This window comes from Rhineura floridana, chromosome 2 (assembly GCF_030035675.1).
Source record: "Rhineura floridana isolate rRhiFlo1 chromosome 2, rRhiFlo1.hap2, whole genome shotgun sequence".
NCBI lineage: Eukaryota > Metazoa > Chordata > Lepidosauria > Squamata > Rhineuridae > Rhineura > Rhineura floridana.
The window spans coordinates 55,921,498-55,948,298 of record NC_084481.1 but is presented as its reverse complement, the minus strand read 5'-3'; the positions used below and the strand labels follow the sequence as shown (position 1 = coordinate 55,948,298).

General features: G+C 43.9%; 1 protein-coding gene across 7 annotated transcripts in view; it reads left to right on the top strand.

The window, feature by feature from the left end:
* The window catches only part of GPD2 (glycerol-3-phosphate dehydrogenase 2), a 131,656-nt gene that overhangs the window by 17,380 nt on the left and 87,475 nt on the right, over positions 1-26,801 (top strand). For all 7 annotated transcript variants that reach the window (XM_061608753.1, XM_061608754.1, XM_061608755.1 and 4 more), the window contains 2 exons: positions 5,026-5,136; positions 20,687-20,858. In XM_061608753.1, coding sequence (XP_061464737.1) covers positions 5,035-5,136; positions 20,687-20,858 — 274 coding nt within the window. In that variant the 5' untranslated portion in view covers positions 5,026-5,034. The remainder of the gene's footprint in view (positions 1-5,025; positions 5,137-20,686; positions 20,859-26,801) is intronic.

Sequence of the window (26,801 nt, the reverse complement as noted above, 5' to 3'; positions counted from 1 at the left end):
GCTCTGGATAGGGTTGTATTCCCTCTGAAAGAGCAGGTGTGCACTTTGTGGGTAGAGGCCCAGGTGACCTCAGTGGCTCACAGTGGCCATTATCAATTTTGATTGATGTGCCAGCTATGTGTGTTCCTGGACAGGGATAGCTTTGCCGTGGTGGTGCATGCATTGAATCTCATGATTGGACTGCTGCAATACACTGTATGTGGGACTCCATTGCACCTTGCTTGGAAGCTGCAGCTATGAGTGCAAAATGCAGCTGCTAGGGTGCTTAGTGGGACTCACAGCTTTACGCATATTATAATCAGAGTTGAAAGATCTGCACTGATTGCCTAGTAGCTACTGAGCCAAGTTCAGTGTTTTGTTTTTAACTTTTAAAGCTCTAAGCATCTAGAGATCAGGATATCTAGCAGACTGCCTTCCCTAATATAGACCAACCTGACTTAGCATGTTAGTAGTATTGATAAATTGGTTTGTTTACATTCCTCTTGTCTCTGCTGCAAGCACATTCTATAGCAATGGTTCCCAACCTTTATGAGCACGGGACCCCCTTTATAAGCTGAAAAAAAATTGTGACCCCCTCCCCCCAGGGAGGCAGGCTGGCTGCCAGGAAGGAAGGGGGAAAGCAGCCTTTCTTTGCAGGCTTGCTTCTTTTTGCTTCACAAAAAGCCGTCCCCTCTCATTCTAAGTAACGGCGTTGCCAGTAGCGGCAGTGCAAGGAGACAGGAATCAGTAATAGTAATCCCCTCTTCTTCCTGGTAGCTCCACCCTCAGCCTCCTTTGGCATCTGCCATGTATTTTATAGACAGATGCCTGCCCTTAGTGCGCCTGAAAGACGCTCTAGCACTTCAGCAAAAGGCCTCCCCTCTCGTTTGGAGCAAGGGGGAGGTGTCATCTGCAGTGGCAGTGGAAAGCAGACAGTGTAGAGGGAGTGAAGACTTTTTTAAAAAAATTAATAAATAATTCATTTCTTTACTGTTCATGGCCTCTTCTGGATTACTTCGTGGCCCCCCGGGGGGTCCCAGCCCCCAGGTTGGGAACCACTGCTCTATAGCTCATTAGTAATCCAATTTCTTTTAGTAAATTTCTTTGCCATTGAGGTTTCATTCTTGTATGGTTCCATCTTTGTGATGTCCCTCCCCCCCTTTGTCAGCTCTGCACTGAGACAGCAGTGCCGGTGGGGGCTGGAAATTCCTGGGTAGTTATCAGGGCGGGAAAGTCCTTAGCTGGCAGTCTGGTCGTAAATCTGCCAGGCTAACGAGGATGAAGCTTGATAAGGGCAAGGCCCGTCCTAAGCGTACGTGCCAAGCCAGAAGTCCAGAAGCGAGGTCAGTAGAGGTCCGGGTTCAATTGCCAAGGGGTCAGTCCAAGATAAGATTCAGGGAAACTAGAAACACATGAAGCCACACCTGATGTTGTAGTCAGCAACAAGCTGAACCCAAGGTTTGACTTTTAAGGAGCAGGTTTGTCAGCAGGTGTGAGCCATCAGCGTTTTGGCCTTAAGTGGACAGGCCTGCCCCTCTTCTGCCTGACCTTCTGTTGTCTACATTCTGCAGGTGAGGGGGGAGTATCCTGTTCACTGTCTGCGTCTGGCTGAAGGGCTTCAGCTGTGTCTGGGGTGCTCTGCAGCTGAGGGGGAGAAGGATCTGGGTTCTCAGGAGTTTCCTGCGTGTCTCCTTCTGGGTCTGCTGCTTCTGGGTCTGCTGCTGTTACTCCCGAGTCATCCTTGTCTGATGAGACCTCTGACGGGGCCATGACACCCTTTCTCATTTAATATTATAGTTTATAGTTGTGTGGTGTTGTGGACTTTGAAGGTTGGAAAGGTGATGGTAGTGGTGGGGAGGAGAAGAGAGCTAGTCCTCACTGTTACAGAGAAATTTGTCTCCATGCCTTTTCCTTCTCACATTGACCCAAAGTTTCAACTACTTGCAAAACCTGGTTTATGCATGTTGGATAAATGAGTTAAATTCACATCACCTATATAATCTGCATATATCTGACAATAAAAGTAGGTTTTCCTTTTGCAGAGTTTAGTTTTGGGGTTGGGGTGAGTGGAGAAAAGATGGATACAACCACTGCTATGGTGTTTTCAAGCATTAGTTTTGGTTTAGTTTGTTAAATTTGTTTATTGCTTCCCACAATGAAAGGAGCCACTAAGCAGCTTGCAGAAATAGAGTAAAAATACAGAAATATAATTTATAGTGAAATATTCATTAAAACAATATACTGAAAAGTGTTCATCTATAAGATGACTTAAAAGCACAGAGAACCATCCTTGTATATAAGAATATGTATAAAATATAGCAGATTCGTACATTGTGGCACATTTTGTGGCAAAATTGATAGTGGTAGATTCTGGTATTTTACCAAAAGCCCTTTAGAGACATTTGTTAGCATTGGAACATATGTGAGAAGCAATGCTAATATATATAATTTGAAATGAGAACCCTGATTGGACACAGCATAACCTCATCTTGCATGCAGTTAAACATCTGTATGATGACTAATTTATTCTGTTGGGACTGGGATGACGGATGTGCTAGAAGTTGGTTAGGTGATTATAGATGTATACTGTGTTTATATGTCTGTAGTCAAACACAAACAACTTTCTCGTTCCTTCTGATATCCTCTGTAGGTATTCTATTAATTCTCCCCAAACCCCTATTGAGGAGGCAGTTTACAGGCATCACATTCGGTTTTGTAGTTGCAGATAGAATTAATGAATAAGATCTGAGAATTAATAATCTCACCAGGGAATTATTTTTTTCTACATATGGGTTTTAGCATGACATATTTGAAAAAAGAGGAAATCAGATGATGGTTCACCACCTGCCATGATAAATTCCAAGTTGGAGTTACAGTTTTTGGATGTCTTAATGTGCATTTTTTTCCTCCTTTATTTGGTCATATCTGAACTCTGGTTCTTCAGTTAGCCTGATCTCCAATGTGACTCGCCACACCCTTTCCATCTCCTAAACTATTTGACTGGTCTCTCTGCCTTCTCTGTCAAGTATGCAGAAACGGGCTGTTTCCTTGAAACCTTTCAGCAGTAACATTAGGTAATATGCAAGACTTCATCATCCATAACTGGCAAACACACAACCAAAGTGGCAAATTCCTAGCGACAACTCTCATCTTAACCAATTGAGCAGCAAACTCCCTTCTTCCCTGGCAAGTCCAGTGGCTAGTCAAGCCTTCCTTTGCCTGCTGTGCCCCATCTTCCCAGGGAACCCATTTGCCTTCTCTCACTCTTTTTTAGCTTCATCGGGAGGACCCTTCCATGACCCTCACATTCTCAGGCACCTTGTCAATTGCTTCTTGTCCTCTCTGTCCTTTTTGTCTTTTTATCCGTAAACTCCATCATTCCAGGTTTTCTGGGAACCCAGCTGGCATTTATTTTCCTTCTCTCACTCCTTCCACCTATCCTCTGCTTTATTACTTTATCCAGTTTTGTTCTTCCCCAGCGATAGGATTGGCTCTAGGGAACCACCTAGAGGAGTCTAGGGGGCCTCTTAACTCCTCAAAATATTTTCCTCCATTCTCAAGTCAAATCCCTCTTGGATTTCTCTCTGAGCCAAACGTAATTCTCTACAAGCCACTTTAAGCCTGATCAGGTCTCCCTTTCTCGGGGTGATCCCCCCTTTCCACTTACTTTCCTCCCTTATTGTTTGCCTGTCCACCCCAAAAATCTTGTATTTCACTTCCTGTAGCCATCCACTACCGCTCTGTTGCAAAAATGCTGAGTCTCCTCCAGCGTTGTCCAAAGTCTCTCACTTGTTTTGTTTGGATTCTTACCCTAAAACCTTCCCACAAACCACACAAAATCACTACTGAAACGTCCTTCTTCCTCGAGCAACCCCCTCTTCTTTTTCTACAGCAGGTAGCTCCATTCCAGCTAGCATCCTTTCCTCTCTTTTCTCTCCCTGACCAATTTTATGGCCTCTTAGCTTTGCTGTGCATGTCTCTGCATACTTACAGAGCTTGTATTATTAGCCTTTATTAGTTAAACATCTTTCAAACTAAGCCTGTTGTTTGTGTGCTGCTTATGAAAGTCTGTTAGTTTGACTGTTTTAACACCTTTCACTAAATATGGTAATTCCATTTCAATACAATACAAATTATTTGAGATTTTCTCTCTGTTCTTGACTACATTAATCCCTGAGATGTCATTTCCAGAGTGTGTTCAGGTTCAAGATAAAAAGACTCTGAAATGGGTGTTGGGGTTGCATGTGAGACCTGCAGGCTTGCATGCATGCAACTGCACGCTCCTTAACAAGACTCTGAAGAACATTTGCCTTCACAGTCTGTCTTGGCTACCACCAAAGGGCTGTGTGTGTGTGTGTGTGTGTGTGCGGTGGCAGGGGAAGGATTTTTTTAGATCGCTGCTCTCATACTGCTTTCGACAACTATTGCCTTGGAGATCTAAGGGCTGCGAGTTGCTGAGATGATTTTCTCAAAGCAGCAGAGACAGTAGCAGGAGCATTTGATTGACCGGTGAAGGGAGTCCCCACAGTATCCTCTGCTCACTGTTTCCACCTCTCAATTGGGGTGGTGGTGGTGAGGCTGGGGAAACTAGATCCCATTGTTTGATCCTATTGACAGCACCTGGCATTCTAGATCTGTTGTTATCAGGGCAATTACCATCTGTCTGCAAGTCTGCTTTGAGAACCATTGCAGTTAAGATAGGGTGTACAGATCACATTATTATATTTTCACCCTACCCTTCCTCAGTCTTAAGACGCTCAAGATGAAAAACTTAACTTTGCTTATGAGCAAAGCAGCAAATCTGTAAGCTGCTCTGGGAGCTTTTTCTGGCTGAAGAGTGTGATAAAAAATCTTAAAACAAAAAACAAACAAACTTTTATCTAGATTTGTTTATTTAAACATGCATGCATGTACACTAAAACAACTTTTGTATGTATTCTTTATGTCAGCAGAGCTGTTTCCTTAAGTGTCTTTTGTTTCTGTCTTAGACAAGTGTTGTTCCCTGACTTTGTAATATTGTAAACGTTCCTCTTCTTTCTCTTCTAGATTTAAAAAATGGCATTTCGGAAGGCAGTGAAAGGGACTATCCTTGTTGGAGGAGGTGCTGTAGCAACTGTGTTTGGCCTCTCACAAATTTCTCAGTATAGAAAAAAGCATGTAAGTAGAAACTATTTCTTTTTTTAGAAAATGCAATAAAGCTTATAAATTGAACCCTTGAAATGTTTGCCTCCCTCATTCTTATGGTGCAATGCTATGCAGAGTGGGAGGAACGTCCATCAAGAATGGGCTAAATAACTGTCTTTTCCTGGTCTAGCAGTCCTTTATTCTCTCTTTGTGGTTTGCACACTTAGATTCCTGTATTAGAAATGACAAAACATCTCTCGGGCCTGATTTTCATGGTACTTCAGGTTTTCCTTCCCAACTCTTGTGTGTATTTACCAAAGTACAAAATTTAGGAATTGTGCATTAAATGTGATTTACGCATTTGTGTAGTCTTACCGCATTCCTCCTAAAAGGGCATGCATATGGAGGCACGACTGCTATGTTTATGTGTGTTTTGTACTTCTATGAGACTTTCTGTACTTACATAACTGCCCCTAGGTAAATATAATTACTTAGTAATGGGTTCGTTCTATAGTTTAAGGAAAATTAATATGATTTCCTCTATTCTGCAAGGACAGAAGGGGAAATAATAGAAAGCTCCAGATTTATAAAGGTCCGTCTCTCTTGTGCTGTTTTCTGCATTGTAAACTCCTTGTGGCAGGGACCTGCCCTCTCTCTTTTGTTGTAAAATACTCTGTACATGGATGCCTTTATATTAATTTGTACCATTCGGTTCCTGTTAAAATAGCTGCTGTGTTCATGTCTAGAGGCTTTTTTTAACATAAGGGCTTCTTGGAAATGTGATGGTAATGAGGTTGTTTCAGAGGGGTGTTGCTTCATAGTTATTGCATCAATGAGCCTAATCTACACTTACAAGGAGCATCAATACTTTAAAGTTACCCTCTGTTCATTATCACTATCATATTTTGTAGAGGTTGCTGAAAACTTGATTATTGTTGTTGTTGTTGTTATTATCATCATGATCACCCACTCCCTTATTAGAAGAGAAGTAGGAGAAGCTCCATCCAGTGGTCACAGTATATTGGACTCACTATGTGGGTAGTTTCTATGTCAATGCCATATCTGCCATGTCATCAGGCTGATGCTTTTACATACATTGTGACTTGTGCATGGAATCCCTCTCCCCCTCACTAAAATGGGCTAGGGGGGTGAGCAGGGTATCTTTCTCACCATTCTGCTGTGCTTCTCATACTCTCTGGATCGAAACAAACTCCTTTCTCCAGTTCCAATGTGAAGCTGGTGAAGAGGGTGGGGAGTTGTCTTGCTTCCTGTGTAGGGAGCTGGTGACCCCATGTGTCAGGACCAGCCAAATTTGTGGACCCCTGGAAATGGAAGCGACCTTTAATTTCCTTTATTTTTGAGGGGAGCTTTGCACTTATCTAGCTGCTGCTTACCTGTAAATCGTGATTTGTGCTGCTATTGCACGAAAGGAAGGGATTTTGTTCCCTTTCAGCTCTCCTGAAGTTCTGATTCATTCTTTTAACAAATTGAGGAAGGGCTTGAAGTGAAGGAGTGGTTTATCTTCAGGTGCATACCATCCATTTAGTATTTTTTTATTTTTAAAGAACCCATAGTTAGTCAAAAGCAGCATTTTTTATGAGGAGAATCTCTAGGAGAATCTAGAGGTGGGCTAGTGCAACATGCAGACCTGCTTCACACATCATGTTAAACTTTTTAAAACATGGTGTTTTTAAACAATGGTTTATAGAGCAAACAATGCTTAAGCCAAAGAACATTCTGTAGACTTTCAAAGCAACCGTGGTTTGTTTTGTCATACTCTGCCTTTCTCCTGTCTACTTCCTGCCCTCAGCTGTCCCTCCACCCATCGTCCCTTAAACCTTCTGTGGCAGTCAGCTGCTGGCATTGTTGGCCTGTGTCACCATTTCCCTTCCTGTTGGTCAGCTATAAGATCAAGGTGTGAAAATTACATTGGTGGTCTTCAGCAGTTGTCATCAAATGGCTCTTCTCCCCTTCTGTTCCTCCAAGGAACAAACACCCATACTCCTTTGCGGCTTGTAGTTTGTTTAACCCTTTTCGTCCATTCTTCTGCTTTGCAACCCACTTTTTATTTTTCTTTCCCTGAGACTTGTTATCATAAATGTATGCTTTTATTTTAGTAAGCATCACCTATGTTGAAGCCACCCCACATCTCTCCTATTCCTCTGCTGCTGGGGAGTTTAAAAGACTGATTTACTAATGCACACTTGAGTACTTTTAACTGTTAGTTATAATGACTGGCCAGAATGGACTCCCCCAAAACTCAACACCTGCTTTTCTGTTTCTGTATTTTATTCTCTGCCACATGATGTTTTGTCACCTCAACCAAATAGCTTGCAGCTGCTTTGCTCCTCCCTGGTCCTTTGTACTGTCATGCCAAGTTTAGCCAACGTTTGGCTTAGTGTGTTGTCTGAACGATGGTTCTTGGTTAAGTTTTCTCCTTGCTAACCACAAGATGTAGCCAAGAACAAACCTTAGCTTACAGGTTAGTGAGGAGAGCACTTAGCATATTGTCTGAACTGGGGCTCGTGGTTAAGTTGTCTCCTCAATAACCATGAGCTGTAGCTGAGGTTTGTTCTTGGCTAAAGCTCGTGGTTGGTGATGAGAGAGCCTAACTGTAAGTTCAGGTTCAGATAACACACTAAGGCAAACGTTAGCTCAGCATAGCATGGCAGTAAAAAGGACTGGGCAGGAGCAAAGCAGCTGGGAGTTCCTCTCTGGGAGCCTGCACATTTGTGCAAACCTGGCCACTGTGAAATTTGCTTGCAGGTTCCTAGCTCAAGCAGAAGAGTTGTTGAGGAGATGATAGTGCTTTGATGAAACTGAGTCTGGGCAGCCGCGCTGGCTTGAGCAAAAGCGCTGTGCCATCTGTCCCCAGAGATAGCTGTGTGGAGCTGGGTAGTGTGGCTGGGTCCTGGAGAAGGAGGGTTATAGGAAGGAAACCTTCTCTTTGTATTGCCCCTCTTCTCTTTTATCTTCCCCCCTACCCTTCACCCAAAATATTGCACTGCTTTACAGTTGTAAATCTTCTTAAGGAACGTGAACTCTGAAGTCCATCTGACTCCATCATAACATCTAAATCTGGAAAGCCATGCTATACATTCTGTGACGGCTTGCAGCATATTGAGACAAAGGTTTGACAAGAGAATAGTATATGATTTTTATGCTTCCACATTATTCTAACATGCTCATCCATTGTGCAGCATTGTCCTGTTGTAGAGATTTCCTACATGCACCCGATAAAGGACAGCAGGTGGGATATAACTAGAGGGATTGATGCAAAGGAGGACAGCCCATTTACGGTGTTGACATTTCTAAGCTGTGGTCATGTCTGGCAGTGGAACTGTCCTCTTTTTAATAATGCCTGCCAATCACACAGATGACAGGGCGAAAGACCTATGCTCCTGCAAGATGCAAGAAGGGATGTTGCCCCAAGACACACTCTAATTGGCTACCCAGTGGAGGAGGTCTCTTGACTTCTTCTAAATGAGTCTTTTCAACACTCTCTAGCACTGAGAGAAGACATAATTCAATTAGCATGCACACAGATTGTGGCGCACATCCCCTAGACACATCTCATTTATTTTGTAACAAGATGGCTTTCTGCAAGTGTGCCCCTCACTTGGGGGGATGGATTCTGTGCTGTTGCAGTCATATTAATTTGAAAATGAAGCTTTTATAAACTTCTATCAAAGCTTTTTATTTTTTTAAAAAAATACAGAATTCTGGAAGTCAAGCAGCAAACTGCTTGTGAACATAGCATTGTATGGATTGATATAAAGATTCGGGTTTAGTTAGTTTTATTATATTTATATATCACTTCACACATCCCAAAGTGATTTATAATAAATTACAAAATATAAAATACATAATACATAATTCAATAAAGCAACACAAATATAAAGTGCTACAAGTTATCTAGCCTCTTTACACAGGTTGAATATCAGTAGCCACCAACCAGCCATTGGTGCTGTCCAAGTACTCAGGAGAATACAAATGTCTTTGCCTGGAACCAGAAAGTTGGCATCTTGCAAGGTTCCCCTGAACAATGTATTCCACAATCAGGGTGCTACCATTCTCTCATTCCACCCTCCAAACTTTTCTTGGAGGGGACACACATAGAAGAGCTTGAGAAGTTGATCAGTGGGTCAGTTGCTTGTTTGCCAAGACTTTGCTCTGAGTGCTCCTACCTTGATAAGTGGTAACAAGGGATGGGGTTTTTTTCATGTAGTGGCACCCCAATTATTAAAATGTGCTCTGCAAAACATATTCACCTGGCACTTAGATTCTTATCCTCTTGGATGCCAGGATGTGTGTACCCTCTGAAAGCAACACTGTCTGTAGAGGTAACCAAATTCTACACCAAGAAATGCAAATTATACATAATTGCTTGTTTGGAAGAATCTTGCTATTTTAGTCCTAGGGATCCTCAATGAACTCTGTATGGCACTGCAGCCCCACATGTTGATTCCTGGAAATTGGACGGTTCTCCTCTGGCTTCTGAGACTCTACCAGCTCTTTGTAGCTGTTACTGCTGCTACTTGCTTTATTTATTTATTTTTTAAAAACAACAGCAATGAGAAGACATTTTTCGGATGCTGAATTTTGTATCTGATACCAAATTGAACATTTGCTCAGAATAAATATACATTTGACTTTTGATACTCTGAAGTCTTGTGCGAGTTGAATTTCAGTTCCTTGAAACCTCAACTTTTGACTATAAAAACAAAAAGCAAGGTTCTAACCATCATTGTTGTGGGTATATATTGTGGAGACACAGTCAGAACCCCCCCCCAATTGCTTGAGGAGACAAAAGTTTCTTCACATCAAAGATAGCAGGTCTTGAACCCGGGGTCTTGGCTTACTTGCTTTGTCTAGGCTGCTTGTCAAGACATACCTTGTGTCCAACTGTCATGGGACTTCACTGTCCTTGGCCAACTGTAGTGTGTTGTTTTAGTCTTACAGTTTTTTCTGTTTTGAGCCTTTTCTGAACCAGTGGTTCCTATTGAAATCCTCCTTCTGTGTTCCGCACTTGCCTTGCTGTGTAGAGCATCATTCCTCTTATTAAAAAGATGGCGACCGCGGCAGATGCTCGGCAGGGAGCTCCACGTCTTATCTTTTAAAATACTACTTACCATCATTCCATCTGCCTGCCTGCCTATCTGTCAGCTACGGGTTGGTTGCTGCTGTGTACCTGCGTACTTGGGGTTCCATTGTCGTCCGCTGTCGTCCGTTTGCTGTCGTTGTGGACCGCTGCTGCCTTGTTTGCTGCTCGGATCGTTGTGGCTGGGTCGTTCTCTCCTTTACCTGTCTGCCTTGGGCTGCGTCGTCGCCCGTCATTGTGGCTGGTGTCGTTGGCTCGTTCGTTTTTGTGCGGCCAGGGTGTCATCATTGCTGTGCTGCCGCTGCCTCTACACGCCGTTGGAGTTCTGGGTGCCGGGCCTGCTGGCCTGGGAAGAGCGCCGGCCTGTCGTCAGGAGTGAGAGCGCTGACGAGCCGGCTGGGCTTGGCGCGTGGCGTGCGGAGCTTGGGGCGCCGCGGTGAGCCTGGCCCCTGTGGTGGTGAGAGCATCACGGAAGGGGTCCAGGCTCACAGCACAGAGACGTCGCGTGGAGCTGCTAGGGAGACGGGGAGAGACTCGGCTGGGGAGTGGAGAATGCTGCGTGGAGTGACGTCGGTGGAGCGAGACAGTCGGGGTGTGGAGAACGCCGTGGAGGCTCGAACGTATGCCCAGGGGCCGTGTAGCAGCCCGTCGGTGGTGAGAGCACTGACGGGGCTGGTTGGGCTCTGGGCGCGTTTTGGGACGGCCCGGCGTGGAGTGACGACTACGAGAGACCGCCGCACGGAACGGTTCTATCATAGACATCCTGGCCTGGCGGTGGTGAGAGCACCGCAGGAGAAGGCCAGGTTGTCGGCGTGGTCCGGCTGGCGGCGATGGCGGCGGCAGGAGAACGTATGAGGGACATTTCCAGCACTGCTGACGATATCTCCTGTAGTCAAGGCTTGTTATGGAGGAGGGTTTTTAATGTTGTTGTTTATTGTTGTTTTTTGGTTGTATTTAATTACTGCTGTTCGTCTGTTGGTTGTTGTGTGAATGAGATTGAGTGGATGTGTGTGAGTATTTGTGTTGTTTGCTATTTTTAGTGTTTGTCATATTAGATTCATTTTAAGATGTGCCTGGGAGAGCATACTCCGGCCCTAGTAAGGGGATTTTCGGGGGGCCCAATTAACGTAGTGATGGGTAATGGGAGGTATGGTGTTGGGAGGAGAACGTGCCAGGTAAGGGGAACTCGTCCCAGACAAGTTGTGTCTGTGCCTTGTTCCGGTTCTCCTCATATCCACCGGATTGTTGGTTGTACTGTCAGCCAGCCATCAGATCTCCAGGTGCTGCTCTTAAATGCTAGATCGGTTGCTAATAAAACCCCCCTTATCCACGATTTGATCGTGGAGAAAGGAGCCGATCTTGCGTGTATTACCGAAACCTGGGTGGGCGAGCAGGGAGGAGTTGCTCACTCCCAGCTTTGCCCACCTGGGTACTCGGTGCAGCACTGTGGTAGATCTGAGGGCCGGGGAGGTGGGGTTGCTATGGTCTATAGGAGTTCTTTCTCCCTCACCAAGCACCCTGTCCAGACGGCGACTGGTCTGGAATGTCTTCATCTTGTGCTGGGCCAAGGAGACAGACTGGGAATACTGTTGGTGTACCGCCCACCTTGCTGCCCAACAGCTTCCCTAGCTGAGCTGACAGAGATAGTCTCGGAGGTGTTGTTGGGGTCCCCCAGACTCGTGGTACTGGGGGATTTCAACATCCATGCCGAGGCTGTCTTGCTCGGGGCGGCTCAGGACTTCATGGCCTCCATGACAACCATGGGGCTGTCTCAAATTGTTACTGGCCTGACACATGTATCAGGACATACTCTTGATCTGATCTTCACCACTGGTCATGGAGATGGTGATCTGAAGGTGGGGTATTTTTCATCTACTCCATTGTCATGGACAGATCATCGCTTGCTAAGTTTTAGACTCACAACAGCCCTTTCCCTCTGCAGAGGTGGGGGACCTATTAAGTTGGTCCGCTCCCGGAGGCTTATGGATCCTGAAGCTTTCCAGAGGGCTCTGGGAGTTTTTCCAGCTGATAGCACTGGTGCTCCTGTCGAGGCCATGGTTGATCTGTGGAATACGGAGATGACCCGGGCCATCAACATGATCGCTCCCGCGCGCCCCCTTCAGTGCCGAACTCATACAGCACTGTGGTATACCCCGGAGCTGAGAGTGATGAAGCAAGAGAGAAGGAGGCTAGAGTGCAGGTGGAGGCGAACTCCTGACAGATGTAATCATTCCTTGGTAAGTGCTTCCACTAAGTTGTACATAAAAGCGGTTAGGGCGGCAAAAAAGTCTTATTTTGCTACCATCATTAGATCATCCCTTTGCTGCCCAGCGGAGCTTTTTAGGGTGGTACGAGGGCTTCTACATTCTGGCTCTCATGATACTAAGGAAACATCGGAAGCCCGCTGCAACAAACTTGCGGAGCACTTCCAGGATAAGATTGCATGCATCCGTCGGGACTTAGACTCTGATGTTATGACAGATGAATCCATTGAAGTGTCCAGAGCGCGGTCTTGTCCTTTATTATTGGATGAATTTCAGTTGGTGCAGCTCGAGGAAGTGGACAAGGTGCTTGGAATGGTGCGGGCGACCACGTCTGCTCTGGACCCTTGCCCATCTTGGCTAGTGAAGACTAGCAGGGCTGTAACCGCCGGCTGGGCCAGGGTGGTAATAAATGCCTCCTTGAGAGAGGGAGTAGTCCCTGGTAGTCTCAAGGAGGCAATAATAAGACCTCTTTTAAAGAAACCTTCTCTGGACCCAGATGTTTTGAACAACTACAGACCGGTGGCGAATGTCCCTTTTTTGGGCAAGGTTCTGGAGCGGGTGGTTGCCGGCCAGCTCCAGGCGCTCTTGGATGAAACCGATTATCTGGATCCATTTCAATGCGGTTTTAGGTCCGGTTTTGGCACTGAAACAGCCTTGGTCGCCCTGTATGATGACCTGTGTCGGGAGAGGGACAGGGGGAGTGTGACTCTGTTGATTCTCCTTGATCTCTCAGCGGCGTTTGATACCATCGACCATGGTATCCTTCTGGGGAGGCTCGCGGAGTTGGGAGTTGGGGGCACTGCTTGGCAGTGGCTCCGCTCCTACTTAGCGGATCGTCGCCAGAAGGTAGTGTTTGGGGAACATTGCTCGACACCCTGGACTCTCCATTGTGGAGTCCCTCAGGGGTCGGTTTTGTCCCACATGCTTTTCAACATCTACATGCAGCCTCTGGGTGCGGTCATCAGGAGTTTTGGAGTGCGTTGCCATCAGTACGCTGATGACACGCAGCTCTACTTCTCCTTTTCACCTTCCACAGGTGAGACTGTTGATGTGCTGAACCGTTGCCTGACCGCGATAATGGACTGGATGAGAGCTAATAAACTGAAACTCAATCCAGACAAGACTGAGATGCTGTTGGTGAGCTCTTTCCCTGCTCAGATGGTGGATGCTTATCCTGTTCTAGATGGGGTTACACTCCCCTTGAAGGAACAGGTTTGTAGTTTGGGGGTCCTTTTTGACCCTTCCTTGTCGCTCGAGGCTCAAGTGGCCTCGGTGGCACAGAATGCGTTTTACCACCTGCGCTTAGTAGCCCAACTACGCCCCTATCTGGACAGTGATGATCTCGCCTCGGTTGTTCACGCTCTGGTAACTTCTAGACTGGATTACTGTAATGCGCTCTATGTAGGGCTGCCCTTGAAGACTGTTCGGAAACTTCAGCTAGTGCAAAATGCGGCAGCCAGGCTGTTGACGGGGACCAATCGGTCTGCGCATATAACACCTGTCCTGGCTCGCTTGCACTGGCTACCTATTTGTTTCCGAGCTAGATTCAAGGTGCTGGTGTTGACCTATAAAGCCTTACACGGTGTGGGACCGCAATACCTTGTGGAACGCCTCTCCCGCTATGAACCTACCCGTTCACTTCGTTCAGTATCTAAGGCCCTCCTCCGGGTACCAACTCACCAGGATGCCCGGAGGACTGTTACTAGATCTAGGGCCTTTTCTGTGGTGGCCCCCGAATTATGGAACAGCTTACCGGAGGAAATACGCCTGGCGCCTACGGTTCTTTCGTTTAGGCGCCAGGTTAAGACCTGGCTATACTCCCAGGCATTTTAATGTTTAATGCTTTATGTTTAATGTTTTTAGTTCAATGTGTTCCTTTGTTACTGATTTTATTCTATATTGTATTTTAATCTCGTTTTGTACACCGCCCAGAGAGCTATTAGCTATGGGCGGTCTAGAAATGAAAATAAATAAATAAATAAAATAAATAAATTCCTGCAACCTCAGACTTGACAGCTTTGAGCTTTTCCCATAATAAGGGTCCCCTGGCTGGGCTACATTGCCTGCATTTGTTGCCGGCTAGAATAACCCAGCCAGGGCTTGCTCTGACAAACTCAACCTTGCAGTATGCTCGACACTCAAAATTTATTATTATTATCATTATCATTTATTATCTGCCCTTCACCCATAGACTCCAGGGCAGGTTACAACAATTTTAAAATACAACATTAAAAACAATGAAAAGCAACCTAAAATCACAAAATAGGGTGAGTCCTAAAGATGTTCATCTCAGGTGTCAAAGGCCAGGGTAAAGAGGTGCGTCTTCAACATTCACCTAAAACTATACAGTGAAGTTGCCAGGCACACCTTGGTGGGGAGGGAGTTCTACAACTTAGGGCCTGCCACAGAGAATGCCTCTCCTGAGCTACCCCCTGTGAGCTTCTGAGGGCAGTGGAACTACCAAAAAGGCCTTCTCTGCTGATTTCAACACCTGAGAGGGTCTATAGTATCTCTGACACTTACTTTGCCAGTTGGCTTAACCTAGTGGTTTTCGAAAGACTACATTGGTTGCAGCAGAAGCTCTTTTTTTTTTTTTGCATCAGTGAAATGACTAAGGAGACGGTTACCACCCCTCTCTCGCTCTGCCTCATTTTGTAGGCGTGAATATGCTGTTACTGGTAAAATAGTCTTGTTACTGTCATCTCCTATACAGTATATTTATAGGCTGGTTTAAGCAATGGGAGCTGCAAAGTATTGCCACCAGAGGGAAAAGTTGTGTGATGTGGCACATAGACAGCCGTTGTGAGTAGGTGGTTAACAGGAAATATTTTGTCTTGAACCTGATTTTTGGGTTAGGTTACATGACTGCTTTCCTATTTTGAGGGTAATGATGGCCAGCAATACTATTTCATATTATATGCGTGAATGCTGTTGGAATCTAATCCTCCCAGTTGTTGATTACATCATAAGCTGGAAACATAATACAACTTTCTGGTGTGGTTTGCCTCCTCCCTCCCCCATGTAACCCATTTTAGTTGTTGGATCTTGGAGAAGTCTGAACATTTCACTAGACATGACATGAACTTTATCAGGGACATGACAGTGTGGAAGATTTGGGGTGGTATTCCATGCTACTCCTACGCAGAATAGACTCATTGAAGTTAATAGTCATGACTAAGCCTGTAATCCAATACATGTCTACCCCAGAGTAAGCTCTTTTGGGTTCAATGGGATCTACACCCAGATAAATGTGTATTGGATTGCAGTGTAATTTAGGTTTTAGTTTCAGTGGGTCTGTTCTGAGTAGCACTTAGCTGAATACAATCCCTAATGTTTTGAGCCAAAGCTACCATGTTGACCTGATGTCATTTCCGTATGGCGGTTGTTATGAGCATGGTGGGCAAAAAAATGAGCCCTTGCATTCATACATATCTTTGCTGCAAGACTGGAGTTTCCACAATCATTCCATTACTTTCTCCATGCCGCCACCACAACCACATCTGTGGATAACATCCAACATGGAGTATGTAATAGTATCTAAACCACTCTTTGAATCATTTTTCAGTGTTAGGGCATAATTGTAGTGTGTGTAAAGGAAAATGTTGCATTTATTATGATATGTTACTAATAGAAGTAGGGGGGACTCCCAGTACCTTTCCTAGGTGTTGCTGCTGCAGTTCATAGGAATATGTAGGAACATCTTCCATGTCCTGATGATGTTGATAGGTGCTCCACAACATAGTTGTAGGCATGTCTACTGAGAAGTAAGTCATTACATTCATTGAGACTAAATCCCATGTAAGTACTGTATTGCATACCCACTCTGACTTCTATCATCTGTTCTTCATCACAGCTAGAAGAAGGGAATAGGAATTTGGATACAGTAAGGCCCCGCTTCCTGGTACTTCGCTTCCCGGCGTTCCGCTAATGCGGCGGCTTTTGTTTTCCATTTTAAAGCCGATTTTTGCTCTTTTGCGACGTTTTGTGACATTTCCGCGCGACGGCCCCATTATAGTCTATGGGTTCCGCTTTACAGCGATTTCCGCTTTACGGCGGGGGTCTGGTCCCTATCCTGCCGTATAAGAGGGGCCCTACTGTATGTGAATATGGTAACAGCAAAATATCACTAATATTGCTGGTGTGAGTTAAAGCTTGGTGGATAAATTGCTTTTAAGGCTGCTGAAATGTGCATGTGGTTTGCCACCTGTCTCCCATGTCTGTCTTTTAATATCATCTTCCATACAAATAGAAAATATCAAGGTATCATATTCAGTATACACAGTCGAAAATGCAGACGTGACTTTTCAGGAGTTACTCATGTCTGTGGCTTGGCATACAGCCATCAGTGCTGTACCTTCCAAACACGAAGTCAGCTTTATGAAAATACATTGCAGAACACATTTTAATAGTTTTATGCCTTCCTATTATATCACTGTGGAAGAACGTGGCAAAATGGAATTCAAATAATCCCATAGGGTTTGATGTAATATAACACCAGTACAAGATAAATAGAGTATGGGAAGTGGTGAAAATATAGGATATGACCAACAGATTCTCGAGGATCACACTTTTTTTTTTTGTAAAAGAGATGGTTATGTTTTTTCCCCTGAAAACAGTGAGAACTTGGCAAGTGGGACCGGAAAATTGTAAAGGATTCAAGATAAGTTCTTGAAAAGAAAAGAAATGCTAATTTGTTTACATAAATGATAAGCAGCATGTATGATTTTGATATCCATATACCAAGATATTTTAAGGGTTGACCTGGCACATTGCAGAAATATATATATATCTACACACACATATTTGCAGAAAAGCACTGTTTCCACCCATTAAAGTTTGGTGTCCACCAAATGCTGAAAAATGATAAGGTGATTTTCATGGTTTTTTATTGTTTTAGAAATTGTATATTTTTAATGTGTATATTATACATCAGCATGGGTACTTTTTTAGTGGAAAAGAGTATTAGTAAACTCTGTGAGCAACAAAATTTATTAATAAAAATACAATTTATTGTCTAAAGTCCTACCATTACAAATTATATGTGCAAATTCCGCCAAGGTGTTTGTTTCTGTACTTGGCTAGAAAAGCCAAGTACTGTATTTGGCTAGAAAAAGATGACTAGTCCCCTTCAAACCATGGCGTGGAAATCCTGATATTCCATTCAGTTGTAAATGGGCTTTCTGATAGTGGGGGTGGTGGTGTATGTGTGTGAGTGAAAGGGGATGGGGAATCAAGATAAGGCTTGGGATACAAGACAGAGCAGCAAACATGTTATACTTGGTGGACTTGCATTTTAAATAACACTCTGAATAATTGCATATAAGTAATTAATATAATAAGCATCAGGGGTGGATTACAACATGTAATGCAATACATTACCAATGTTAAGGGTTGGGTTTTTTTGGTTAACTCAAATTTAGAGAAATTTAGAGCAGGCCTTTCATTAAGCTTTGGAAAAAGACTTGGGTACATGCAAGCACCGAGTAGTCATATTGGTCACTTTATCATAAAAATACATAGTGCTCAGGTCCGGCACCTGCCCCAGGCCCGCAGCATCATACCCCTCAGTACCCCCTCCCGATACATGTGGCACAGGGCTTACATAGTTCAACCCCTTAGGAATGCCCCTGTCATCTTGGGTGATGGGAAGCATGCATGCACAGCGCATGGGTCGTGCACACTGAAATGCTGATGCAGGAGGTAAGTAAGGCAGTGAGGCGAGTGGGTTTATTTAAGCCCATGCTACCTGTAGTGCGTGTGTGTGTTCCCTGGAAGCTCCCGCTCTGTGATTCATGGCAGCATCAGGTTGCTGGGTCCTGCAACTTGATGCTGGTGTGGATTGTGGAGCAGGAACTCCACCCTCCAAGCCTAAGGAGGGGCCCTTCAGGGGCTCTTCTGGGCTGCAGGTGCCCTTGGCCAGGATCCAACCTGACTGCCTACTGGTGCTGGGCCTGATAGTACTTTAGACTACTCAAGGCAAATTGCACATGCTGTTCTACTAGTCCTTGCAACAAACCAGTAAGATTGGTTAATATTGTTTGCCTCTGCTGTTGTAGTTGTGTGGTGGGCAGGTGCCAAGAGAGAGTTGTTTGCCTAAAGACACCTAGGCTCCATCTGCACCATACATTTAAAGCAATATTATAGAGCTTTAAACAGGCATGGCTTCTCCCAAAGAATCCTGGGAACTGTAGTTTAAGCATGATGGGAGTTGTTAGGAGACCCCCGATTCCCTTCACAGAACTAGAATACTCAGAGTTCCCTGGGAAGAGACTTGACTGTTAACGCATGACTATTTAAGGTGATATAATACTGCACAGTCTACGTCTGTGATGGAATTGCTTTTTAATATGTTTTTAAATCTGTTTTCTTAAACAATATGTTTTTAACCTTTTTTAAGATGTCTTGAAAGCGTTTTAAAAATGTTTTTAAAGATATTTTGTTTTAATGTATTTTAAAGTCTGTTTTTATGATGTTTTAAAATGTTTTTAGTGCTTGGGACCCTAGTGAATTTGTGGCTGTTTGAGCCAGGAACGTCTTTCATGGCTCACAGTGCAATCCTATATAAGTCTACTCAAATTCAAATTTTGTCAATTTCAACTAATTTTTCTTGTTCAGGATTGAAATATGAGCAGTATGACTATTCCAGTCTTTCCCAACCAGTGTGCCTCCAGATGTTGTTGGACTACAACTCCCGTCTTTCCTGACCATTGGCAATGCTAGCTGAGGCTGATGGGAGTTGTGGTCCAACAACATCTGGAGGCACACTGGTTGGGAAAGGGTAGACTATTCATATCAGTTTATAAATATTCAGTCAATCCAATGACATTAGGTTTAAATCAGTGATACCCATGTGCAAAAGGGAACTTTGTGTGACTGCTAAATATTATCATTATTTGATGGGGGGGTGTATCAGGATCTAGGAACAAATGACCATTTCCAGCTGACTGCTGTTGTAGCCAGCTATCTGCCCCAGTCTGTACTAGTTTCCCTGTTAATGCTAATGTGAAATAGTTGTCTACCTAGGTTTACATGTACATGTGTGTGTAGCCAATTTCCCCTCCCACACAAGAAGACCCATTGTGGGTTTGTATGTGTGGAACAGTGTCTCTGTATGCTCAAAGTCCTCACTGCTTGTGAAATTCAATTCTTTGGACTGGTGACCTCCTGTGAATCAGCAGCAACTTGTTTAGTTTTGTATCTATATAAGCAGTATTTCTTAAAGACTAATGTTCTTTCTGTAGCGCAGCTTAAAATGGAAATGGACTGCCTTCAAGTCGATCCCGACTTATGTTGACCCTATGAATAGGGTTTTCATGGTAAATGGTATTCAGAGGGGGTTTACCTTTGCCTTCCTTTGAGGCTCAGAGGCAGTGACTGGCCCAAGGTCACCCAGTGAGCTTCATGGCTGTGTGGGGATTTGAACCCTGGTCTCCCAGGTCGTAGTCCAACACTCTAACCACTGTGCCACACTGGCTCTCATAGCACAGTTTAAGGCTGCTTCAAATATTTCTTCACTGTTGTGGGCTTTAAGATCTATGTCATGCCCCTCCATCAGTCAGTAAATCAGATGAATTTTGTGATTTGAGAGCAGATTTCATAGCAAAGTAAATGTACAGTATTGCTGATTGTGAAAGGTGCATTTATGTTTTTAAATGGCTGGATTTCCCTGCAATAAAAATGAAATGAATGGTCAGGGAAGGGTCACTCATCCTTGTTCCTTCTGTCTGTATTGCTGGGAAGCCTGGCCATTAAAGCAAGCAGGCACCAATCCAATTGGCAGTATCACATGTATATTTTGCCATCTAAACTAGGTTACTTTTTAATAGCAGCTAAGAAGTATGAATTGGCTCACTGTTGCTCTCCTGTACAGACGTTACTAACTGATAATAATCTGACCAGCAGTCTAACTCCCCCCCCCCCGCCGCAGCTTCTTTCTAGGACTTGGCAAAATATTTCAGTTAGTTCAGGTTATTATTATTTGGCATTTTATATAGTGCTTTTTCAGCGTGCAAAGCACTTGCATTACAACAGCCCTGTATGTAGGCCAGTGAAGTTGTACCCACATTGCTGACAGGAGGCTGAGGCTCAGTAGATTGCTTAAATTCACCTAATGAGTTTGTGTTAGACAAGGGTTTTAGACCAGAAACTTCACAGTTTAGAAACTCAGCACTGTGCTATTCCAAGTCCCTCATGACTATTTTACTTCTTATCTTTGCAGGGTAATCTAGCATCTGTTGAAGCTTCGGAATGTAAGCCCTTACATATGCACAGCACCCTTCCCTCCAGAGAAAGTCAGCTCCAGGCCCTGCGAGACACCTGTGAATTTGACATTCTTATCATAGGTGGAGGTGCTACAGGAAGTGGTTGTGCTTTAGATGCTGTTACAAGAGGTGAGTCCTGGAAATAGAGGTCAGCTGTGACAAGTGTGGGCATTTCTTTCTCCTTGAGATCTGAATAAGCATTTTAAAGGTAGCTAAAGCCATCCAACAAAATCTGTTTTCAAGAGTGAGTGTTATTGTCACAGGATGTGGGACTCTTGGAAATAAGAATCTGGGTGCAGAATAAGTTTCATGACTGGGATTCTTCCCTGCACACCTCCACAAGCAGACCCCTGTTCTTTCCAGAATTCCCCTTGTCTTTCCAGTCTAGTATAAGCCCTGGGATGGGATGGCCTGCAGTTAACCTAGGACATTTTTGAAATACTGGTTTTGATCAAGAAATGGATCTGTCACAAACACCGGTGATCAAACTTAAAATGGGCCCATGACTACTTGGAATCCTACAACCATACATTATAAACATGGAGGATGTATCAAAGTGTCCATTATAGGGTGAGAAGATAATAGACTGGGAAGGAAGTTAGGCTATAAAGTAGGGATGGGAAACTTGTGGTCCTCCAGATGTTGTTGTACTACATCTCTAATTATCCCTGATCATCGACCGTGCTAACTGGGACTGATGGGATTTGGGAGTCCCAACATCTGGAGGGCCACAGTTTCCCCACCCTTGCTAGAAATTTCCCAACCCAGAGCTCATTTCCTGTTGCAATAATATACCCACTAACGTGTTTTTTCCCAAAGAAGAGTGAGGATTAAAATTCTAGTTGCCACCTGCTAATAGCCTGCTGACAGTGACTGTTACTTGCCTTCAGGTGTGACTTACGGTTCCAAAAACCTGGCAGTGAGACTGTATCAGTCAGCCCACAGAAGTGTGGAATGAGCTTGCACATCATAGCTGGAAAGACCTTGTACCTTCAGATTTACCCCCCCAGTTGATCTTATTTTTTTTCCTACTGTTCCTGCTGCTGGGCATCTAAGCAGCTTATAAGGGAAATGCACAAGAGCTGGTGCTGCTGATGAGCCAGAAGTGCTTGATGGTGTTTTTTGGTGCCATCTGTCCACATTTCACCACATCCCAAACCCTAAGGTACTCTGAAAGTGTGGTATTTAAGATTACTGATAGTGTGGTAGATTAATCTTAAATGAAGGCAATTTTAAATCTCCCGCCCGCCCCAGGAATGCCACTTTAAAGGTTTGTGGGGGTTTTTTTAAATCAAGCTTCCCATTGTGTTTAGGCTTGGGGATGTTGATTTCTGGCCATGTTGGTAGAACTAGATGAGAAAACTACGCTGTACTAATCTGTATTTATCCTTTTCTTCCTATATATTTTGATTGTATCGGTAGTTTTCTGAAGTGTGAAATAATCATAGGCATTTGGTTAATGAATTGTGTATTGTTGCTCTTCATTCACGGGATTTGCTCTCATATTAAGTTTGATGCTTCACTTAACAAATTCTGCTTTCTCTGTGTTTTGATACGTTTTTGCTAAATTATTCCTGATTGTATCCATTAATCTTCAGTCACATTTGACAAAAATAAATTGCTCTGATCTTCTAAAGTTACTGGGAATAATTAGATTTTTTTTTGAGGACATGAAAGTTTAGGGAGACCAAGAGGGGCTAATGTGGTTGTAACTAACTCTTATAATAAAGCCCTCCAAAATGCTGGCTAAAGAAAGGATCAGGATGTTGGATCATCTGCATTTCCTCCTTGGATATGCACAGTTACGTTGCTCTCCAACAGTCCCTGTAAGAATCTTGTTGTACTTGTTTCCATATCTCCTTTCTGTTTCTTTCTTGCATAATTTTGAGAAACTACCACAGCGAGAGAGCACTGACTGTTAAGGGTTGCAACACTAGCAAGTCTCACTACTTCCTTTTAGTTTTAAAAAGGTTGTGATAAAAGAGGTTACTATATTGGTATGATCCACCTCCCTTCTTCCCCCCTCCAGAAGACTGTTGCCAGTCCTCTAGGTGCTTATCTTAATTGGATTTATTTTGTGAATTACTACTTTTTATGAAACAGGCAAGTAATAGTTTGTGTTTGTCTGCTGATCTTCATCTCCTGATAATCCATTTATTTTACACTGCAATTACTAATGGTGCAGCTTCCCCCCCCCTTTTTAAAGGAATTAAGTTAACAGTTTGGTGTGAAGTGTTGTGGTAGTTGCGTGCAATCTTTCTCAGTGTTTATTTAAGTCAACCGTATTGAGTGTTGACAATATACCTATAAGTTAAACTGATCTTGGCAGCAGATCAGCAACTTGGCAGCAGTTAGCGAATTGCCCTGTTGGAGTTTTGGGCTAGTTCACTTTGTCCAATAACCCGTCTCCAGTTAGATGTCTCTGGGATGCTCAGAGGGAAGGGCACTATGGCAGCTGTCACCTCCTGTTGTTTTAGGTAAGGTAAATAAAGGGTTTTTATCTCTGAATATATACATTTTCACTTGTAGCTAATCCATGCTATTGTTGAAGAAGCAGCATGTCAGTTTCAGTGTTGCAGTGAATCACTTAACATTTTTCTGTGACTATGGGATTTTCTTAGGACCAAAGTATATGATCAAATCTTCTGACTTCATTTTTCTTTGCTTAAATCAGTTGAAAGGATGGCCTGATTGGATCAGAGCTATGACATTTTCCTGATCATAACTCCCCCTCCCACTGTTATTAGATGTGGAGGGGGAAAGGCACAGGTATAATGTCTCTTTCCTCCCCTCCCCCCACATGATATGAACTTTTGGAGGAGAAATTTAAATGAGGAAATGGCACCGTGTAAACAGTTTAATTTCTGCTTCTTCCAGTACGGTGGTCTTGATCCAAATAGTCTCGCCCATAACTGTCTTTCAGAGAAGATGTCTCCTGTCCATTTTGTTGTTGTTGTTGTTGTTGTTAATAATAATAATAATAATAATAATAATAATAATAATAATAATAATAATAATATTTATAATTCACCCTTTTCCTCTAAGATCTAAGGATGGCATACAATAAACACTAAACCAATCATTAACAATAAGTCATGAAATGGGCCTTTCAGTTTCATTCATAATCCTTAACTGCTATTGATGATCACTTATAACTGGAATGCTTATATGTGACGGTGCCCTTTGGGTTCTCCTCTAGAAGTAGGAATGAGGTGAGTAGTTCTATTTCTATAAACACTGGCACAAGGATGGCAGAAGGTGGCTCCAGTCTATCCTTGGATCATTGGCTAATTTGTCGTGTACTATGTAGTCTCCTCTGCTGGTTTGTTGAGATTCTTTGAAAGAAAACATATTTGACCTTAATCTGATCTAGCAGGACACTTAGGGCGCAATTAAGAACATAAGAACATAAGAAGAGCCTGCTGGATCAGGCCAGTGGCCCATCTAGTCCAGCATCCTGTTCTCACAGTGGCCAACCAGGTGCCTGGGGGAAGCCCGCAAGCAGGACCCGAGTGCAAGAACACTCTCCCCTCCTGAGGCTTCCGGCAACTGGTTTTCAGAAGCATACTGCCTCTGACTAGGGTGGCAGAGCACAGCCATCACAGCTAGTAGCCATTGATAGCCCTGTCCTCCATGAATTTGTCTAATCTTCTTTTAAAGCCATCCAAGCTGGTGGCCATTACTGCATCTTGTGGGAGCAAATTCCATAGTTTAACTATGCGCTGAGTAAAGAAGTACTTCCTTTTGTCTGTCCTGAATCTTCCAACATTCAGCTTCTTTGAATGTCCACGAGTTCTAGTATTATGAGAGAGGGAGAAGAACTTTTCTCTATCCACTTTCTCAAGGCCATGCATAATTTTATACACTTCTATCATGTCTCCTCTGATCCGCCTTTTCTCTAAACTAAAAAGCCCCAAATGCTGCAACCTTTCCTTGTAAGGGAGTCGCTCCATCCCCTTGATCATTCTGGTTGCCCTCTTCTGAACCTTTTCCAACTCTATAATATCCTTTCTGAGATGAGGCGACCAGAACTGTACACAGTATTCCAAATGCGGCCGCACCATAGATTTATACAACGGCATGATGATATCGGCTGTTTTATTTTCAATACCTTTCCTAATTATTGCTAGCATGGAATTTGCCTTTTTCACAGCTGCCGCACACTGGGTCGACATTTTCATCGTGCTGTCCACCACAACCCCGAGGTCTCTCTCCTGGTCGGTCACCGCCAGTTCAGACCCCATGAGCGTATATGTGAAATTAAGATTTTTTGCTCCAATATGCATAATTTTACACTTGTTTATATTGAATTGCATTTGCCATTTTTCCGCCCATTCACTCAGTTTGGAGAGATCTTTTTGGAGCTCTTCGCAATCCCTTTTTGTTTTAACAACCCTGAACAATTTAGTGTCGTCAGCAAACTTGGCCACTTCACTGTTCACTCTTAATTCTAGGTCATTAATGAACAAGTTGAAAAGTACAGGTCCCAATACCGATCCTTGAGGGACTCCACTTTCTACAGCCCTCCATTGGGAGAACTGTCTGTTTATTCCTACTCTCTGCTTTCTGCTTCTTAACCAATTCCTTATCCACAGGAGGACCTCTCCTCTTATTCCATGACTGCTAAGCTTCCTCAGAAGCCTTTGGTGAGGTACCTTGTCAAACGCTTTTTGAAAGTCTAAGTACAGTATGTCCACTGGATCACCTCTATCTATATGCTTGTTGACACTCTCAAAGAATTCTAATAGGTTACTGAGACAGGACTTTCCCTTGCAGAAGCCATGCTGGCTCTGCTTCAGCAAGGCTTGTTCTTCTATGTGCTTAGTTAATCTAGCTTTAATAATACTTTCTACCACTTTTCCAGGGACAGAAGTTAAGCTAACTGGCCTGTAATTTCCGGGATCCCCTCTGGATCCCTTTTTGAAGATTGGCGTTACATTTGCCACTTTCCAGTCCTCAGGCATGGAGGAGGATCCAAGGGACAAGTTACATATTTTAGTTAGCAGATCAGCAATTTCACATTTGAGTTCTTTGAGAACTCTCGGGTGGATGCCATCCGGGCCTGGTGATTTGTCAGTTTTTATATTGTCCATTAAGCTTAGAACTTCCTCTCTCGTTACCACTGTTTGTCTCAGTTGCTCAGAATCCCTTCCTGCAAATGTTAGTTCAGGTTCAGGGATCTGCCCTATATCTTCCACTGTGAAGACAGATGCAAAGAATTCATTTAGCTTCTCTGCAATCTCCTTATCGTTCTTTAGTACACCTTTGACTCCCTTATCATCCAAGGGTCCAATCGTCTCCCTAGACGGTCTCCTGCTTTGAATGTATTTATAGAATTTTTTATTGTTGGTTTTTATGTTCTTAGCAATGTGCTCCTCAAATTCTTTTTTAGCATCCCTTATTGTCTTCTTGCATTTCTTTTGCCAGAGTTTGTGTTCTTTTTTGTTTTCTTCATTCGGACAATTCAACTAACCTTTCCTCTGGGCTGGGGAGAGTTGGATGCTTGAGGACCCCTGGCTGCACTGGCAGGCTCCCAGTGCCACCGGCCTTTGCCAGCAGCAACCCTCTGCTGCACCTAATCTGCAGCACCACCAGGAGCCTGCTGCTGGGGACAGCCAGCCTGGAGGACAGAGGGAAGCCAGTGGAAGCCTTGAAAATGGGGCATAGCGAAGGTGGGGACTTGCCCGAGATCCTCCTTGCATTTGGGGCCTGGGTTCCAATCCACCCAGAAACTCTGAGGCTGGGGCAGTAAAAGCATTTCCATTGTGGCCTACAGGGAATGCTTACTCCCTGGGAGGCCTGTTAGTGGGAGCTGGCGCTTTCCAGCCAGCTCGTGCGCACGGCTGCTGATGGAGCCCCTGTTCAGTCGGGCTGGTGGCTCCTGAGCGGGAAGAGGATTCCGTGGGGCTTTCCACCAACCCCCCTTCTGCCAGTTCCCCAGCATTTGGATTGCTGTGTTGGGTTCTTAAGCAAGAGTGTGTAGTCAGGATCGCTTGGCAGAAACAAAGACACAAGTCTAGTATAGATAATACTTTTGTTCTATATGTTTTTCACATATTGCTGGATTACTGA